General features: G+C 47.2%; 1 protein-coding gene across 1 annotated transcript in view; it reads left to right on the top strand.

The window, feature by feature from the left end:
• The window catches only part of RCOR1 (REST corepressor 1), a 79,692-nt gene that overhangs the window by 53,568 nt on the left and 12,001 nt on the right, over window positions 1-14,123 (top strand). Inside the window, exons 4-7 of the mRNA XM_032188143.1 lie at window positions 3,099-3,151; window positions 7,095-7,256; window positions 9,941-10,059; window positions 13,545-13,623. Coding sequence (XP_032044034.1) covers window positions 3,099-3,151; window positions 7,095-7,256; window positions 9,941-10,059; window positions 13,545-13,623 — 413 coding nt within the window. The remainder of the gene's footprint in view (window positions 1-3,098; window positions 3,152-7,094; window positions 7,257-9,940; window positions 10,060-13,544; window positions 13,624-14,123) is intronic.

Here is a 14,123-nt window from a genome sequence, read left to right as displayed (position 1 = left end):
AGGGGGATGGTAAAAGGAAGGGAGTGCTGGAGACACCGCCAGACCTCTCTGATGGTGCAAGCACCAGAGTGAGCCACAGCTAGCCAAGAAGCGACAGGCGCAGTGAGCCAGGTCAGCTTGTTCCCTGCCTGCGTGCAGGAGCACAGCGCTGGACTCCTTGTCCTTTCTTCTGCAAACACTCCTAGGGGATAGGAAGAGCTCTCCTTTGCTCGTGGTTGGTGTGCTGCCTTGTTGTCTCTTTTCTTCTCTCTTTGCAGCAGCGAGGTACGACACAGAGGTGTTACGTCCCCACCGTGCCAAGGAAGGCATCCTGTCCCCTTTCACGGTGCAGACTGCTGCTAGCAGACACTGTGGTGTTCTGACTTAATTCAAGAAAAATCCCACTGGTGTGGGGGATCCTTGCAAATGTTCTTAGGATCTTGGGATTAGGAGAGAAAAGGCTGTAATGATTTTTAGGGGTGGGGAGCAAGGGAGGGGAGAAGAATGCTTTCATTGCCTGTGGTGTCTGGCACAAGAAAAGTAATATGCTGGAGAGCAGAATGACCTCATCTCGTCTCTGTATGTATTAAAGGATAAGATGCTGAAGTCAAATCAGGACCCGTAGCTTTTTCTCCAGTGAAGCGAGCTGGTTAATGCAGCAGTACTTAGCATTCAGGGGCTTGATTCAGCCTTGGACTTCAGAGAATACAACTCCTTTCCCTCCTCCCTTCCTTCACCTCCCCCGTAGACAAAATGTATCACGCTGCATGTGGAATACCTGTCCTGAGGAAGCCAAGAGCACTTAGCTGAAGTACTGGGAAATGCCATACTTAGGATTTCCTGGCAGCCTCTGCTTTTGGTGTGCTTATGAAGCCTGGGAGCATCTGAAGTTGCACATCTGCCCACATCCTTCTGCCCTTCCCTTCCTCGTTCCGTGGGTGGAGGGAAGGATGGTGTGTGAAGAGGCGGTTCCCTTTGCTGTCCCCACATGGTCCTCCTGGATGCTGTTATCTCCTCGGGCTGTGGTTCTGTGACCTTTTCTGTCTTCCTGTGGCAAGGCTGGTTTCAGAGGTTCCTACCCTGCTGAAACCATCAGGATGTTCGATTCAGCAATGCAGCAATTTCAGCCTGAGAAGCCTCTATCACCATCCTGTCACCTCCACTGGCTGTGCAACTCTTCTGTGATGTTTGTATAACACCAGAAAAGGCTGTCAGCAAGCAGGGAGGGTTTTTATCCCAGTCCAGCACCGTCCTGAGAACCAACTTGCAGACTTGGAGAGACAGATGCACGTTTGCTGCGGGGCTGTAACCGAGTGGCTGCGGCTACACCTTTCCTCAGAGGGCCAATAAAACCTAGTGAACCCATCCCGAGTGTGGTCCAACAACCAGGCTCATCAGCCTCAGCCTTTGGGAGTGCCCCTTGTCTGCAGGTGGGTGGGGAGAGCAAGAACTCCGTGGGGTGTCCTCGCTGACGTGCATCGTGCTCTTCTCCTGCCACGACATGCGGCTGTGTCAGTGTTGTCACAGGCTTCTCCATGGCATTTAACAAAATAAAGGTGTTGCAAAAAAAAAAAAGTGTGAAAATGAGTTAGTGCATCTTGCCAAATCAAGGCTGGGCATCGGTATCAAATGCCATGTTGCCTAGTAAGACGGGCTGTCTGCTTCACCTGGATTTCATTTGTTTCTAATGCTGACAACCTGAAAACAGGAGGCTGGTGCTCTGCTGCTGTGCCTTTTCTGATCTGTCCTCTCTGTTTTGCCCAATAACTTCTGAGCTCACTGCTCAGTTTCCTCAGTTGAAGACAGAATCGAGGAGTGTCCTGGCATGAGGAGGAGGCTTTAAGAAATGCCCTGCTGTTAGACAGCAGGGAGTCACGGCAGGTTCTCATGGAGCAAAAGGCATGGGAGCAGCACGTGTGAGAGCTGAAGTTAATCATGAGGCACAAACCGTGGGAAATGTGGCTTCCTCAGCTGCAGTGCTCGCAGAACCGTTTCCTTCCTTAGTTGCTGTGTGTGCTCTCCACGTCATTGTTGGATGCTCAGCACAGGAATTTGGTTGCGTCCCTCCCCTCGTGTGCAGAAAAAGAAGGGAGAATGAATTTGAGCTTATTGCTAATGACTTGTCTGGAAGTTTGATGTTTGTACACCAGTGAGAACTCAGGCCACGTGTACGTCTTCGAAGCCTTCCCGGTGCTTTGCACATCAGAAATCCTACAAACAACCAATACTTCCAGCATCCTCTGCTCTGTCAAGTGAAGTGGGAGGCTCACTTTTAGCTTATTTTTCAAGGGTTTTATCATTATGGCATATCCAGTGATGGCCAAGTGCAAGGACACAGGTTTTGGAAGAACAGCGCTGGATGTTGCCTTAGCTCCAGTTGCAGTTGGATGTAACGTGAGCTCAGTCACTTCTACTGGGAGAAACATTTGGGATTTAGTTTTGTCTGTACAAAATGCAACTCCACAGGGCATCTTCATGTTATAAAGGTTAAAAAACTCGCAGGGGCCTGGTATGTAGAGGTGGGGTTTGGTCCAAGATGAGAGTTGCTGAGGCACAGGGACCGAAAAATTTGCCAAGATAGCTGCAGTGATTGTGTAACGCTAGGATTCTGGCAGTATTGGAAGGGTATGGGTTGTCTTTGGGGTGTTCTGTTCTTAAGAAAACAGCTGCTTTGGGGTGGGGGGTTAAAAGAAAAAAAAAAAAAGAGTTGGGACTCATATCTCTGCAGTTCTGGAGAACGAGGTTGAAACTAGAAGATGTTAAAAACTTTCAGAGAGTAAGTAAATGGGAGCAGATCGTGGGAGAAATGCTTGTGCTTTTAATTCAAAAATACCTGTTTTGAAATATTATATGCTGTGTTTCGGAAGTATTGAAACTGGCTTGGTTATCACGCATCATTTAAGCTTGTTAAGGACAATATGGAGTAGTTTGGCTGTTTTTCTTTTGTTTCCTTCCTTTCATGACTGGTTGGAAACAGCAGCTCTTTATGTGAGTTCAGTGTGGAGGATACAAAGACCATGGCTGAAGACAGAGCTGCAGGACTGTGTTTTAGCCTGGGATTTGAGGAAGAGCTGAGATAATTGTATGAAATGCCCTTATGTCTTCTCTTTGTTTTTCAGTGGACGAATACATTGCCATTGCTAAAGAGAAGCATGGATACAATATGGAGCAGGTAACAATCCTTTGAATGCTTACTTTATTTAAAAAGTTGTTTTCAGCAGGTATTAAAACTCGACTTAAATGACTGTCCGCAAGTTCTTCTTCCCCTTGTGCTTTTTTTTCTTTCTTTCTCTGTTTTGTTCTGTTTACTTCTCCCCAAACCGGCTGTTCCTAATGGTGACCCATACTCTGGGATTATAGAGTTCACCTTGAATTTTACATAAAGTGTCAAAAGAAGAAAACAAAAACATTGTAGTTTCTAGAATAGTTTGACCACAAGTATTAAGTGTCCTAAGGTGACCACCTGTTGAACGCTTTCGGAACCCCTAAACAACATTAAAAAGGCCAATGACGTGTGTTTGGGCTGCTGCCTGCTTGTGTTGTGGTTTCCAGTTGACTGCTCCACAGCTGCTTCATGGATATCTTGGATTATTAATGAGCTATTGAACCATCATGTTCTTTTGAGACAAACCCATATCCAGGACTACACACCTTAAAAATGTGTTGCAGATGATTTTGCCATTTGTAAGTGAGCTCTTAGGTGTCTGTGCAGTACCAGCTTCACCAGCCGTCCCTGAGGTTAGCCACTGCCTTCAGCTCAGGGACTGAAATCCTGTTTCAAGGGGCAGACCTCTCCTTTACTCCACTCGGTCTAGGATTGTGTACTAATCTTCCATATATTAACTAACATCGATTTCAACACTTGCCTAGGGAGATGAGTAGTGACTGGGGAAATTTTTCTGAACTCTCTACAGAGTTTCCTTATGCACTTGCCCGGAAAGGTAAGGCGGGGAATCTTATGACTTACTGTATTGGCAAATTACATACTGTAATCTCTACAAAGGGATTCTAAGAAAACTTGAAAATTTATGAATTTGTTCAGGCAGAAGCCATTACCATAGAAGTCTGTGATTTGGTCAGGCAGGGGGTTTATTTAAATGATTCTGCTGTCTTTGAGTCAGGCTTTCAGTGGTTGATATTCATCCTCAGAAAGACTTCTTGTGGGACATGAACATTAAAATCGAAATAGCCAGCAAAAGTTTCTGAAAACTCAGGATGATCAGAGTTAATATTTGTAGTTTCTAAGAGCAGAAAATGCCAATAAAAAGAACAAAAAAGCACTGAAAGGCTGCATGCTTAAATCCAGATGAAATCCTGGATGGCTCACTTCAACTGAGATAGGTATATCCAAGTACTGGAAATTGTGGGTAATGTTTGCTAAAAGAGTAATAAAAGCTCAGGATAATAAAAGCCAATTTTGTCATTTCAGTGGAGAAATATTTGGAGAGTGTAGACTGATCCAGAAGAGTGATGAAGATGAAGCCTGTGATTTTTAAACAAACCGAATTCTTGTAGTTTGGAAAACTTTATTTGGCTAGCAGCCTTGTGTTCATTTTAATGTTGGAAATAGATACCTCCCACCCTTTCCTCATAGCACCTCCTCCCCATCTGCCTTCCCCCTGCCCACCCCTCCTCTGGGTACAGAAGTTTTGGGACTCTCCAAACCAGGGCACGGGAGCTAAAAATGTCCCTCCTTCTAAAAACTTTTCCACTTCTTCTCCAGCGCTCTCATGTAGTGCTCTGGAGATGAACACATCCCAGGTCCTTCGGGATTTCCTAGACTACCAAGCGAGGCGCTTCCAGGAAATAAGTGGAAAGGATCTGCCTTGTACCATGACTTGTGTTACCAAGGGACACTTTCTCTTCAGCAGGTGCCATGAGTGTCTCTGTTGACTGGGTGGCTTTGGAAGAGCCCATACAGCCCCCCTGGAAGCCAGGCAGGACGAGCTTTAGGATTTGGCCCCTTCAGGATTTGGCTCTGCTGGCTGCTGCAGGCCTTTCCCACACGTGCACCCCCAGACAGCCGGTCTCCTGTGCAGCTTTCTGGCTGATGGCTGTAACACAGACTCCTGTTGTGCCATCAGTGCCTGATACCATGGCAGTGAGGATGTGCTGGCTTGTGGATGCGAGCCGTGAGCCGTCTGGCAGGCTGGCCAGGCCATGCTCCAGCCCTCCAGCTGGCCGTGCCCATGCCAGCATGGCTCCTGTGTCACTGTCCCTTCTCCCCGGTGGCCTGGCACCACGCTGCTGGCTCTGCTGCCGGAGGGCTCGGGGCTGTGCCCTGGGGAGTCCCCTCAGTCTCGCCAGCTCGAGGCAGGCAAAGGGCAGGCTCTGGCAGGGCAAGCCCGCTTGGGCTGGGGTTGGCAAGCTGCAGCAGGCTGAGGTGTAGAGGTTACGGGCTTTTGGGAGCGCCACAGTGAGCTGGCTGCGTGCTGTGCTTGCCTGACAGCCTGGGTCAGGTGTCCGGGGACAAACAAGGCTGGCAAAGGTGTGTGCCTGCGTGTGGACCAGGGCAGAGAGCTCCCCGTGGGCACGGTGGGGGTGAAGGAGTGTGTGAGAGCTTCTCGGTGCTTTGGGGGTGTCAGCTGTTTGTAATAAGCCATCATCTTAGGTGGTGGTGGTTGTTTTTAAATGGATCTGTTGCTTTCTCACAGCAATAAGGAAGAGCTTTTTGATTTTTTTTGACCCTTTGCGTTGTGGAAGCAGCTCTCCCCTTGGCCCTGCTGTAGCAGTGTTTAGCACCAAAATGGCTCCCTCCACGTCTTCCCCTTGCTTTCGCACACGGACATTTGGTATAGCACTTATCTGAAGCTAGGAGGGATGATAGGAAAGAAAGTTCAGTCCTTCAAGACTGCAGAATAGTTTCTTTAGCTTCACACTTTTCAAGGTGGATGGAGATAACTGGGTGTGTGGCTTCTGGGCCACCTCTGGTGACTGGGCCATGCCCAAGCCCTTCTTGTCCTGTGTCTTGGCAAAGGGACTCCTGAACCGGGGCAGAGGGGTGCTTAGGTGGCACTGCAAGGCCAGCAGGGTCAGGGCAAGATAAGATAAGACAAGGCCTGCAGTCCGGCCCCGTGCAGATCTCCGTGAAGCAAGAACACCAAGAGGAACTGCTTTTTTGCATAGCGAAGCACGGTGGGGAACCCCCAGGCTCAGAGGGATTTTGTAGCTCTGAGTGGACAGGATGAAACTACTAGACGAGGGTAACCGAGGCTGCGAAACCCAAACCGAGTTTGCATACGCTGAGCGGGTTCCTCTGATGTTTTACTCAGCATGTTAGGTGCTGTTTTCACTTCGCAGCTCTTGTGAAAGGCTGGTTTCTAGCTCTGCGGAGTCAGGCCTTCCTAAAATGACTCGCGGTGGTCACTGGCATGCCAGATGTAGCAACGTGTGATCACACCTCACCCTCGGGACAGGGGCGGCTGTCAGGAGCGCCGGGGCAGGCGGGAGGAGGGCCGTTTGCAGGTGCCGGAGGCTGCCACAGCGAAACGAGATGTAGTTGAGGGGAACAAATGAGCAGCCCCTAAAACGAGGGAGGTTTGTTCCTCCTTTTGGCCCGGGGACGTCTCGGCAGCAAGTCAGAGCTGTGCGCACCCTTTGCCCCTTCCTTCTCCTCGTTCTTCCCCCGCCTTCTCGCCCTTTCTTGCCCTCCCCCTCAAAAAAAGCCCCTAAACACCCAAAGGGAACCCCAGGCAACTAAACCGTCCTCCTGACTGCACGGGAAGCCATGGGAGGTCAGGGAACTTCTGGTCAGTGCTAAAGTCCAGCCTGGTTTGTAGGTAGCCTTCCCAAGGCTCTGCTTAGCTGGCCTGTGCAGATCACGATTAGTGAAGTAGGAATCACCTCTTTGATTTTCTTCTCCCCCTTCTCTGTTGGTACTCCCTTCTTACTTTGCTACCTCCGTGGTTTGTGTGAATTTCAGTAGTTCCTCAAAACCCGGCAGGGTGTGGGGCAGACTGCGGGTTTCTGGCACACAGAAGTGTCTGATGGAGCAGAGAATTAAAAACGATGGTCAACGTGTTCCCTGAGAAAAATGCTGTGGCTCTCCCTTTGCACGCATATAATAATACAACTTGTGATTACAGTTGTCCCTGCGGTGTCCTTGTTGTTTCTAGGCTCTCGGGATGCTGTTTTGGCACAAGCACAACATCGAGAAGTCTCTGGCAGATCTGCCAAACTTTACTCCATTCCCAGATGAGTGGACGGTGGAAGACAAGGTCTTGTTTGAACAGGCCTTCAGTTTCCATGGGAAAACCTTTCACAGGATCCAACAGATGGTAAGTGGTGTCAGAGGAGTGAAAAAGCAGAACAGGCAGTTGGACAATCTCCTGTGCTGATTGTGGTGAACTGCTCTAATGCTTTTGAGAGAAAATGGGCCAAAGGGGATGTCGGAGGAAAAATAATGCCGTGACTAGATAAAAACAACATTGCTTCTGGAGCCTCTGCAGAAGCGTCTTCCTGAAGTGCTTTACCAGCTCAGGATAAACTTTGACTGTGCAATTTTTATTGGCTGGAAATTATGGTTTTCGGTCCCCTATGTGCCATGGTAGTGTTTGTCTCAGCTGGAGTTCAGGCATGGTCTGTGCACACGTGCCCACCCACACACCGAGTAAAGATTATCTCTGTGCAAAGCTGATTTCCTTTCTTGCAGCCTGCTTTTTAGGAATTCATTTTATTTGAGTATGAAGTCTGTATTTAATGTGATTTGGGACTGTCAGTGGGTGCTGTGGTGGAGGTTTATATATCATTTCAAGTATTCAGCCCTTTGCTTCCAATTGCTAGCAATCTTTTTAAAACTAAGATTGAAAACTTCAAGGGTAGACTTCTGCATGAAAGGGAATTGCTGGGGTGTGTGTGGGATAAGGGAGCAGGATGTTAAAACGCTGATTTCAAGCAAAAGGTAACGAGAGATCCTTTTTGAAATACGGAGAGGATGGGATGTTAGATGTTTGTTTATTTACTAATTAAATCTTGAGTCTTTCTTTGACTTGTTTGTCACCTGGGTGGGAACCAGACTTTGTTCTTCACTCTTCTTCAACCATGGTTGTGACTTCCTGAGGCAAGCCTATGTAGTTGCAGTTTGTTCAGCCTCTTTAAAGCACACCTGAAGGTCTGTGTCCCTGATCCTGCTGAAAAGGGAAAGGCAACCTGCCCCATAGGCATGAAGGAAAGCTGCAAGGTCCCTTTTCAAAAAGGTGGCAGGAAGAGGCTTGCTCTCCTCATGTCTTCCTTGAATGCACCTGCACTGATGTTCGTTTGATCTTGCAGTCCTGGGGGCTCCTGCTGCCTTGGTTCAGGTGACAAGGCTGCCCACATGCCATGGGCATACAGACAATCTGGAGAGCTGGGGACTCCTGAAGGGTGAAACACTTTTCTTCTTTATTCCTCTCATCTTACATGGAGGGAGGGAATATCCTGGTGAGGGGAGAAAAAAAAAAAAAAAAAAAAGAGGAATGTAAAGATCTTCCTGCTGCTTGGTTAACCAACAAAGCAAAAAATAATAAAAATAAATAAAAAATCACCCTTCAGTTTATGTGCAGAAACGTGACTCTGTCCCCGAGTGAAGTGCATACCCATACAGGGAGGGAAGCCAAGCTCATACGCTGTTCCTGGGTAATGATTTTTCTTTTTTGCTGTTGCTCCCAGAAAAGCCATCCTGCATGGAAGGAATTAAATGGCACGAAGCTTTGTGTTTAGTAGGGGACAGGAATTGGGGAGCGTGTTAGCTGTTAGTTTCTATCTGTTGGCCCAATAGCACCATTGCGGCTTGGAACAGAGGGAAAGTCACTGAAGGCAGGAATGAGAAGTGAGTTGCGTTATTTACCGGAGCTGATGCTGATGTTTTGGCACTCGTAGTGTGTGCTTGTAGCCAAGCTGATGTTTGTCACAACCAGCCTTGTCCCTGAGTTTGTTCTGTGGAACTCGGTAATCCCAACGTAGCAGCCTGCTGCGTGGCTGCTGGCAACACAACCCCAAAGCAGCTCACTGAGGGGGCACAGCACGTGTTCTGCTGGAGCAGGTGGATTTGTGCCTGTGTGCCATTGTGGACCAGCCTGGTAGTTGTGGTGGGATCCATCGGTAGGACCTGAGGTCAGTCTGCAGTCTGCCAACCAGCTAATTGCAAGTGAAGACTTCACCTCTAGTACCTTAGTAAGCGAGGTCTGGCTGACGCTCAGTTTTGTTTTCCTCCCCAGCCATCCTGCCCTTCCAGCTGAATCAGACTTCTATCTAAAACACATTTCATTCAGCGAAAGGCTGGTCTTTCACCTCGTAGAAGTCCTGTGTAAGAATATGCATGCTGAACACCTCAGAAGTAGAGAGCTAGGCTTAGTGTAGCTTTACTCTTTCCTGAGGCAGACTTTATTCTTGTAGCTACAGGGCATCATAGTTAGTGTAAGAGGACAAAAAAAAATCTGACTTGTGGTTTTCCGATATCCTCAGTTAACCATACAATGATGTTTCACCTTTTGAAAGTATCTTTTGTTGAGACCCGAATAGATTTCATCATGTGAATGGTGTGAATGGGCCTTTTTAACCTGACATCAAAGATATGTTTGGGATGTAGCCTGCAATTCAGCAATTCCTACATTTGCTTACACATGCTTGTGTTGGCTTTTAAAACTGTTTGCTCACTTTCAAGGATCCATTTTGGATTTGTTCTTGCAATGTTCCTCTTTTCTGAAGGGAACCAGCTACCTGGCTGGTCAGTGGAGGCTTGCTGCGATGCTCCTTATAGATTTTGTTGTCCCAAATGGTAGGCATTAACCTGAAACAGTCCCCCACAGATTTCTTTTCTCTCTTTCTTTTTTTTGAAAGGCTTCAGAACTGCCTTGCTTGAAATTTTCAGAGAATCCAAAGTAGAGAATCAGAAGTTCCTTGACAAAAACCAAACCAATTGTGGGTGAACTCCTGGGGTTACTTTACATATAAGCGTATAAAAGGATACATGTTTAATTTACAGCTTCCTGACAAATCAATAGCCAGCCTGGTGAAATTTTACTACTCCTGGAAGAAGACAAGGACTAAAACTAGCGTGATGGACCGTCATGCTCGTAAACAAAAAAGGGAACGTGAGGAAAGGTAGGTTTGCAAGCAGAAAGGCCGTGTATTGATGCCCACTGATTTCTTTAGACTACCTCAGACATTACTGTTAGTTTGTAAGAAACTAGGTGTAGGAATTTCCCCCCAAATGTTTCCTGGTACCACTCCTTCTTTCCCCACCCCTTCTTCCCTGCTGTGCATGTTTTGCTTTGCTCTAAGCCAAAAGGAATCTGGCAGCAGTTTAGTGTGCTCCCTTCTCCAACACTGGGCAATTCCTGGTGGCCCCGTAGTGGAGTGGTCACCATCCCAGCACTCTAGGTACTTTTTTCTCTGATACTGCTTGAGGGTGGAGAAAATGAAATTAAAACCGATGTTTACAAGCTGTTTGGCACTGTTGCCAGCAGAGCCAGAAAAGCTGATGAGCAGCACAATAAAAGGAAGTCATAAAAGAGCTAGAAATCTGCCTTTATTTCCTCTACGCAGTGCTCAGTAGAATGAGAACACGCACCAGCTGGGGCACAGGCTCCAGTGCAGCACCCCTCAGCCTGTGCATGTGCACCCACACCCCTTTCCCATGCCTTTCACATGGAAAACTGTTCCCAGTGTAAGGCTTTTGGGCCAAGCTCTGTTCCCTGAGAAAAATAAAGTTAGACCAGGAAGAGGAGAGCTTACAATGACACCTCCGACAGCAGTGTCCCAAGAAGCTGGTTGTGTTAGGATCTAGGGGGTGGTGGTGATCAGGAGGTCACCAGCTTCTGCCGATGAGCCTGACTCCTGCTTGTGCAGCTATGTCTGCAAGTTGGAGCCCCCTGGGTGTGTGCCCTTGAAGACAGTGGGTCAGCCAGTGGCCGTGTGTGTATGGCTAGAAATACCTGCCCAGTCAGAACTGCCACTTGGTGACTTTGCCTAATTCTGGAGCTCAGCTCCAGGGCCTCAGAAATGCTGTGGCCTCGGATGTGTGGGGGAAAGCCGTCCCTCTGAACAGCAGCAAGTCCATCTGCTCGATGTGGGTGCCTCCTCAACCTGCAGTAAAATGCAGTTTACATCTTTGCAACCCAACTTGCCCAATCTGGAGGTGTGCGCATGGCTTAGGAAGACTCCTAACCACATTGGGCAATGTTCTGCAAAAGCTTGTCCCTCAAAGGAGTCGCTGCTGTCGTGCTTCCCAGAGAGCCGTGTGCTGCCTCCAGCGCTGGGTGATGAGCCCTGTTTGGGAAGGGGGAAGAGATGCATATTGCCTGAGTTGAGATGTATCACACCAGTGACTCACCCAACCTCTCCCATCTTTTCACTAGATCAACAATACTCGTTTAACAGGCAGGGCCAGGGAGAATACTACCAGCCAGCTTGTTCAGTAGTTGGATGGCTTTCTCTGACCTGGCTTTCTCTTTCCCATTCTGTTCTTCTCTGCAAAGGTTGTCTTGATTATTTTTTTCCTTTGCATCCTGCTTGTTTTTGTCTTTTTCCTAGTAACTTATAAGAGAAAATCTCTTATAAGGAGTGTGTGTTTGTCTAGTACTGTGTAGTCAAGGATCTTTTTAATACTATCTCTATTTTTTTTCCTGTGCTCATATATGTGCGTACTGCAATTTGGGAATATACCTCTCTGGTAACATATATCTATTGGATGAAGCAGCACCTCTGACCAAGAGGTGACTGGGAAGGAATTGTATGGGCTGCCACGTGCTGTAATTTTGCAGCCTCTGAAGAAGGCAGCTGGACTGGAAATGCATAACTCGATTTATATCTGCAGCAAGCTCAGCACCAGGCCTTCAACTTGATGTTGGTCTCCCCTTCTTCCCCTCCCCTGTGTAAAATAGTGAAACCTCCACACTCCCAAAGGATTTTTCAGCTCAGCCACGTGGAGTGTGGAAATAAAGCTGGGTGAAGGTAGGATGCCCGAGTTTTGATGATGTGCTGTGCCACCGGGTGCTGGCAAAATTTCAAGTGTTCTTCAGTTAATCATGATCAATGTCCAAAACTGCAAGAATGACTGAGTGGGTTTTGATCTAGCTCATGCCTAGAGAACTTGCTGGAATATGAGCAAACCGCGAGTGAAGCGAAGCCAGTGGGGGTTTGGCTTTTGTAGAAAGGCTGGCAGTTGAACCCAGGTGTGAATACAGCCCCATCTCCAGCAGAGCTGCCTTAAGAGAAGAGGCAGCCGGAGGTATCTCACTCAAGTGCTGCGGTATTTCTTCTGCAGTAGGCAGGGAAATTCCCTAACCCCTCAGGTTGTCACAGAAATAGCTCCCAGTGCATTTGGGACTGGGTTTTCAGTAGCCCTTCTGGGCTGTACGCGAGGAGCCATGTGTATGCAGCTCGTGGGGAGGTGCTTGAGAGCTTTATTCGTTGGAATCACGATTGTACAAACTAAATACCTTACAAACTAAATACCTCGAGGGTCAGCTGGTGGCTTGGGAGAGCAGGAGCAGCTTGTGCAAGTGACTGCCCTTGTGGTGGTGACACCAGCTCGAGTCACTCAGCAATTTGTTCCTTAGCTGACATCTGCGCAGCAGCATGGACACAGCCGAGAGCTAAATCTGAAATTAGCACCCACTTACCTGCTGCACCCACCGAGCCTGCTGTCCCCTGCTCCCCTGGGGACAAGCTCAGGCTGCTCCCAGCAGCCAGGCGCTGAGCACAGCTCCTGCCTGGGTTCCTCTGCCCTGCCTCGTGCTGTGTTGCTGCGACATACCTGCTCCAGCTGAAGTTCCTCATGGAGGCTGTGAAGTTTGACATGACAAAATAGGTTTATTTTTCTTATGTAGTAATTCAAAAAAAGGCTTTGATGAGATCAGCTTTTTTCTTCAGTTTCTGGGCATCATCCCAAATGGTGCAATTAACTTTAGTTGTGTACAGTACAAAAATTCTAAATGGTGAAAATATATTCGATTTAATGTCTGATTAAAATTCCAATGAAGCCAAACTGGCCAGGTGTGCCAAGGTCACTTTCAATATGGCCCCAATTTCATGCCTATTATTATTCCGTAACTGATGCCTCTTTTTCTGTTACAGGGGAGAATGAAATGTGAGATTTTGACTGAGAAAAAACATTTTTATGCATGTTCTTGAGGGAGTTCATCTTGTGCATATCTTTTTTGCTAAATGTTATAACTGTATAAGATCTGTGTTAGAGCTGCTTGCTGTAATTCTAAGTCTTTGTCTGCGTTTGTCTAAAGTTATAATGCTCAATGTCCATTGTTCTTTAAAAGATAACTTATATAATCAAATTCTTGTGTCTTGCCTTCATCTGAGCAGACTTCCATTGCCTAAATACACTACTGATGTCTTTCTTTAAGGAGATGGTCTCTCGTATCCTTATAATTAAGAATTACTTGACTTAAAAACAAGTAAATAGGGAAAATAAAGAACACCACAGACCCCCCCCAAAAAGCCCACCCTGGTGGAAAAAGAGAAAGGAAAGCTGTTGGACTTGCTGTTGCATCCTTGCATTTTTAGCGTGCTATTTATAGAGAAACAGAGCCTCACAAAGTAATACAGTGCTGTTTGCTTTTGTCTTCCAGTGAGGATGAAATGGAGGAAGCAAATGGAAATAACCCTATTGATATTGAAGTTGAACAAAATAAGGAGAGCAAAAAGGAGGTATAATTCTTTTCTTACTACTGTACAAATGAAAGTGTTTACTTGCTACTTGATGTAGAAGCTGACAGTATCTAATTTTCATTATTTGTGCTTTGTATGGCTGTCACACAAGAAAAGAATTGTCTTCAGAATTATTCTTAGATAAAGACAAGTATAGACAAATAAGCTGGAAGAATTCTAGACTTTGCCATCACATGCTGGTGTACTGTGTGAGTGTTAGGAGCCTTTGACTCAGGGTTGGCTGTGTTCGCTTGAACCACCCTTGGTGATGGTTGAAGTCAAGCTAACCGGGGGCTGAGATGGAGTACAAGCACTGATGTCCCTCCTTGGATGGCCTCGTGGAAGGGAAGTAAGACCTTTGACCTGTTTTGGGTAGACTGGCAGGAGCGTGTTTATCTGCAGCACAGACTTTAAGGTCGATTCTTGATCTGCTGAAGGCCTCAGCAGTAGTTCTGAGGATTTTGGTGACACCAGGATTGCAACTGCAGCTGTGAATGGTA

The sequence above is a fragment of the Aythya fuligula genome, chromosome 5 (genome assembly GCF_009819795.1).
Source record: "Aythya fuligula isolate bAytFul2 chromosome 5, bAytFul2.pri, whole genome shotgun sequence".
NCBI lineage: Eukaryota > Metazoa > Chordata > Aves > Anseriformes > Anatidae > Aythya > Aythya fuligula.
The sequence above is the reverse complement of the archived record's forward strand: the minus strand, read 5'-3'. Positions and strand labels throughout refer to the sequence as shown.